Here is a 6000-nt window from a genome sequence, read left to right as displayed (position 1 = left end):
TCCTGCTGTCTGTCTCACACACGGTTTTATTACATGACTCCTTTCCCATTCAATTTAGGGTTGTCTCTGACCCTGATGCTCCTTACCCCACACTGCTTGCTTACTAATTCTTCCCCCCTGCCCCAGTGCCATATTCCCCCCTGGAAAAAGTTACACTACAAGGAAAGAGACGGATTGTGATGAATTTTATATCATTTGCAGGTTTAAGGTCTCACATCTGTGAGGTAGAAAACAGCTACTTCACAACCAACACCACCATGCATGCGTCTGGAAAGGTGAGGAAATTAAAATCTCTGAATCTTGGCTATGCATTACGAGATGAGATCTTCTGAATCTGCTTAACCCTCTGGAGTGCTGACTGGTTTGGATGAGATGGAACAAGCAGCAGATCTCTGGAGGGCAGTGGGGTTTAGAACCTGGCTACCACAAACCAACAGGCAACCTGAAGGCAATTGTGAGGAGTAATTCCTTCTCCCAGTATCTCACATTCATTGCCACTTTGAAACCTGAAATCCCCAAATCTTCTAAAAAATACAAGTTATAAGAAAGGCTTCTGTTCCCATTAAAATATAACCAAGCCAGGGGTTGCAAAACAAACTAAAACAAAGCCCGAATTGGAGTACTTCAAGGATTTTTGGCAGAAACTCACCCTTTTCTCCATTTCCAAGAGTGATCTGTCAGCAAATCTTTCTTGTCTCTGAAACACAAAATTAATGAAGACATTGGTACTTGTTCTTAACAACATAAAACTGAGGAAAAACAACTCAATTGGACATTTTGGTATTCTGTTCGAAGTATGTCTTCAGAGGCAATTTAAAGTGTATTCTGGGACGTAACACTGAAATAAAGAATAAAGAAGAATGAACTGGATTTATCACACACTTCCTCTGTGATCGCCTCTAAGCAATTTAATCAGTATGTAGCCTTTGGCAAATAGAAGTAATATAGTATTTCTACCTAAAAGCATTCCAAACCAAACATCTTCTTAATATGCTTCACTGATATTCACAGCGTACACATGGAAGACACTTAAGTACCAGTAAATTGTGGCAAATGTGAGCTGATAATACAGCAATTTAAGAGAAATTTAACTTTTGCATATGTATTTGGTATCGCTGCATGCAGCAGCGATTGGTATGTATTGTCAGGTGACACTGACAGCCATTATCTGTAGCTGGAGTGCACTATTTGCTCTTCAGTTCTAAGATAACGCTATCTAACCAGGCAGGAAGAACTGGCAGGTTATGCCAGTCTGCCAGCAGGTTTATGAATTAATCGATCAAACTCAACCGACGGTTTTGAGTAGAAGCTTAACAGTGTAGAAGGTGCTTATCCCCACCCTGCAAAGAAGTTACAGATACCTGCTGGCAAGAGCCACTCATACTGAAATAGGCAGGAGGCAGTCTCACATGCTCTGCTCACTGATGGAGACCAGAATCCTCCGCTCTTTTCTCTTTAGAAACTGAGAGGCACTCGTCTTCATTCCCATCCTTGGGTAAGATACTAAGGTGATGCCTAATAAAGAGCAGCCCATAGCCTGAGGAGCTTCTAGTTTGACATCTACTTTGTCAGCTAAGCACACGGGTTTTTTTTTTGTTTTATACAAACCTGAGTGGTTTTCTCCAACTGTAGCTTAAGATCTGTAAGTTCCATGTTGGTATCGTGTAACTGCGCTTTCAGTTTTTCATTTTCAGCTAGAATCTGTTCATAAAGCTAAAAGAAAATATTAATTTAAAAAAAATACAGAATATCAATTCTGTGAGATTAGCTGAAAATTTAAATACCATAACTGAACTGCGTGTAAAATGAACAAATATATTACTAGTCTAAGATGTCAATATCAATTATAGATGTTAAAGATGTTCAGAATTAGTGAGCACTTTAAAGAACTGTTACCAAGTATTTCTAGAAACAAGCAACTTTGCACAGAGAGCATAACATAACTTACCTTACACATTAAAAAAAAATATTTGCCACTCTTTTTGGTTCAGACTTCACAGATTAGATACCACGGTAAACTTTTTTACAAACTCCTCCTCTATTTTAAAGCAACATCTAAACAGGTTTTTAATGGTATGTAAGTAAGCTAGCAAACATATAAAAGGCTTCGCATATCTATAAAGCAGTTTTAATGATACAATCAACTTAAAAATTAATGATAGTATTTGTCATAAAAAAATGGATCTTAGTTCCTCTGCATTTCTCCCTTGCCTTGAAAAGTGGAAAAGCCAGAACCTGTTCCGTAATGTGCATTTTCCCCCACTGTAGTGGTTGCTCTGCTGCTCCATTCAGCAGAGTTGCTTTAAGCAGCATTTGTGATGCAATGGGAGATTATTTCCAGACAATTCATGGAAAATAGTAATAAAATACTCTTTTTGCACCAAAATTACTGGATCAGATACCTTCTTAAAATCAGTGCTATCTTCTTTCTCTAGTCTACTGCAGTACGGTTTTCGATCTTCAAGGTAACTCTGTGACCCCGATCGCCCCTGCGCTGAATCGTAACGATCACCTGAAGACATGCTGAGGGATCCCGTATCATACCTGGAAAAGAAGAGTTCTTGTATTTTTTGCTTTTGCATTCAACCTAAGACCACTCACTGTACAAAGCATTGTGAGTTGCCCATTATTTGGCTGAAAGCCACCAAATGCCATTATGGATCTTAGGCCGCTATCTTCTAGTTTGATGCAAATTTAATTTTTACATTTCCCTCAGTACTTCACGATTCTGTGTGAAATGTTTTCAAATTGCTTTTAAAACTTGCCAGAGATGTAAATATTTTGAAATAATACACAACTACATCTACTTAAGCCAGCCCATTTGGCTTTTATTCCATTTCTAGAATAATTTAAAGTGCTATAAGCAACCTGTCAATCAACACTCTTCTATAATAACAAAACTACTTTAAACACTAATTTACAAGATAATACACAATGTTCATCTGAAACAGCTGAAATTTCAGCACAAAGTCAGTCACTGTCACACTTAACAGCAATTCCTGTTTGTTTTGGTTTTGTTTGTTGCTTTGTTTTTGCAGAACATAGAATAAAAGCTTTGAAGCAAACGGTTTTGTTGAGCTGTAATTGACCCAATGGCTTATCAATTTTCCTACAGAAGTGGACAAGAGCTACTGGAACTGCATTCTAGCCTGTCATTTTTTGAGGTCACATGACAGTAATTTTGCATATTCCACGAGTCTAGTGAATTGTCTAATGTACTACCTATAGTACATTATCTCATTTTATTCAGAGCAGGTGCTAACTGTAAATTTACAACATAAACCCACTCAGAAACATCACAACTATTTTGGTCGTTGGACTGGAATAAGCTATATTCTTGGAGGTGATGTGTTACATGGCTACAACAGCGTAACAGTATGTATCTGACATTTTATGTTGAAGAAAGATGCATCTGTCTCTGTGCTTTTAATGCCCTACTATAGCTACGAATTGTTCACCAAGTTTTGCTTGCTTCAGCCATTTAGTTTCATGGAACCATCATGTTCTTACATTCTCTTGCTATTTTATAAGTCCCTGCCACGTAAGTGCCTGCCTTGTATGCAGAGAAATCTTCTAAATTAAATTATTTAATTCAAGCAAATATTTATGTGTCTTAAATAACTTTGTATTAGCTTAGATATTTGAATTCTTATTTATTTATAAAGAAGAACTATTTTTGAAAAACTTATTACTTCACGTGTTAAAAAAGTTAATCTCTGGAATACAAGCCTAGAGGAATTCTCCAAGTTTAGTTATAGAAACCAAGGAGATTTGAAAACTATTTTTGTGAATTCTAGTGTTTCAACAGAAGCAGTTTATGAAACAAATCTTCAGCAAAGTCTTGATCCTATATTAAAGTTTACAACTATTTCATACTGTTCACTCTTCACTAATCATGTGCTGTAGTAGTCCTTTTAACAGATTTTCAGCACAGACGGAACATAATAAAATCCAGTAATTAATTCTAAAGGTCTAAAAACAAATGAAAACTCTTTTTTTAAAAAAAATTACTATTTCAGCATTTCCTTTTTAACAAATCCGAAGGAAATCTGATTTTCAGAACCTGCAGTAGGTCTTGAGATTCCTTAGAAAATGTTCAATATGGTATCCCGAAAAGGGGCAATGGGAACCTCTTGTCTTCCTTGTAAAAGCTGATTTTGTACTGAAAAATTCATAGGGAATACGACTGTGTCCACTGTGTTCTACCCAGAGCTTGCCTTAAGCGCACTACAAATACAGAGTCCAACGTATTTGGCAGAACGCAGTGTCCCACCCACACGTTGGGAAAAATATTCAGTACTGTAGCTGTTCATACAAATGTTAAATATCAGTAACGCGTTTTAAAGCTCAACTCAGCTGACTGCTGGGGTTAAGCTGAATTTGTACAAAAAGAACTTAAAATGAGAATATGTTAACAAAAAGTGTAACAATTTTAAATGAATTTTGTTTAAATTGCACATACCTGGAAAGGCTATCACTCTGAGGTGGGAAGGGGTAAAAAGAAAGAAAAAGAATAGATCAAGTCAGTAATTTAATTAAATAAAATATATAACAATCTGTGAACAAGTATAGCTAAATAGTTATGCTAAATGCACACGTCATCCAGCAGTATGTATTATTTGAACATTGTCAAGCTTCTATTTTGTTATGTCTGGAACGGAAAAGAAATATGTGCTAGAACGTCCTTGCCAAAATATGATTTACACGGCTGTTAACATTACACTCTTGAAGTCTGGACTGTCCTAAACATTGGAGTCATTTCAGCAGCCAGTGCATTCTGCTATTTGCCTGCCTGTTGACAAAGGCATCAGAACTGTGTTACCTGAATTCCCTATTCCTTCTTCCTCTTCTTTAACATTAGCAATAACGTTTTGAAAGGTCACCATAACAACGACTTTGACTCAATTTAATAATATAAAATAAGTTACAAGATCATGTTTCAACATACCTCAATGGGAAACAAGCTACTACACCAACAATATAAGGAAGCGCTTATTAGATTTAAGTTATATAATTTCATTTTTTGTATTACTTTCCTTCCTTCATTCATTCCAGGTGAATCCATGGGCACAAAGTTCACTCACTTTATTTGACAAGCAAAGTTTAATTAGAAGTGACAACTTAAGAGTGAGGCAGTGCCCTCTAACCATTATATCAGTCATACAAAACTTTGCCCCTATGGGTGGTCAATATAGATTCATCATTTATTCCAATTATCATAACAATTTTGAGAGAAAACATTTCAGTCAAGAAACTCTACAGACTTATCATCATCTGGACATCCTCCAAAGTTATTCACTTTGCAGTGGGTGAAGGTGGGGTTTCTAGGGGGTGGTGTAGGGTTTTTTTGTGTAGGTTTTTTGGGTTTCCTTTTTTAGAAGGAAACTATTTTTTAACATACATAAAGGGAAAAAGGCACATTCTCCATAATACACTCAATTTTCCCTTTGACACCTTAAAGTGCATTTACTACGCATAGGTATCCAAAGTACCTGCCGTAGTCTAACTGCTCCTAATAAAACACTGTTATTTGCTTTAAAGAGCACGAATAATGCTGAGAACATAAGAGATTTCCAAGAAGATGTCACAGTTAGGTGGCACACACCTATACATGGAGAGTTTTGAAGCTACCGGACACCATTTAACCTTCACTTAAGTAGAGTTTTATCTTGCATCATCATGTTTTAAGATTAATGAGATTACAGAATTCCATCACGTAACCAACAACCTACAAAACCCCCTCTTCCACTGCTTCCATCTCACATCAGCAAATCAGGGGCAGTTTTGTCCATAAACTCTTTTTACCTTGAAGAAATGCTGTATACAGAAAAATGCTAAGCTGGTCCTTTTAACTGTAGCCTACAATCCAGGACAGCCACCACAAGGAAGCAAACCATTCCTACACTATTTCTTAACAAATACGCTTTCTGAAGGCTGTTTTTCTTTGCTTCTAGTGGACTCCCCGTGGTGCCGTGGGAATGTGAAAATCTCCCAGATCTC

The 6000-nt window shown here is 36.8% G+C and overlaps 1 protein-coding gene across 5 annotated transcripts in view; it reads right to left on the bottom strand.

The window, feature by feature from the left end:
- Positions 1-6000, bottom strand: part of PPP1R12A (protein phosphatase 1, regulatory subunit 12A) — a 77298-nt gene that overhangs the window by 12492 nt on the left and 58806 nt on the right. For 4 of the 5 annotated variants that reach the window (XM_009878775.1, XM_009878701.1, XM_009878995.1 and 1 more), the window contains 4 exons: positions 4463-4479; positions 2403-2544; positions 1609-1713; positions 650-697 (listed from right to left, as the gene is read on the bottom strand). In XM_009878775.1, coding sequence (XP_009877077.1) covers positions 650-697; positions 1609-1713; positions 2403-2544; positions 4463-4479 — 312 coding nt within the window. The remainder of the gene's footprint in view (positions 1-649; positions 698-1608; positions 1714-2402; positions 2545-4462; positions 4480-6000) is intronic. The other variant, XM_009878921.1, reaches the window with a different exon arrangement.

Source organism: Apaloderma vittatum, unplaced genomic scaffold (assembly GCF_000703405.1).
Source record: "Apaloderma vittatum isolate BGI_N311 unplaced genomic scaffold, ASM70340v1 scaffold520, whole genome shotgun sequence".
Lineage (NCBI taxonomy): Eukaryota > Metazoa > Chordata > Aves > Trogoniformes > Trogonidae > Apaloderma > Apaloderma vittatum.
The sequence above is the reverse complement of the archived record's forward strand: the minus strand, read 5'-3'. Positions and strand labels throughout refer to the sequence as shown.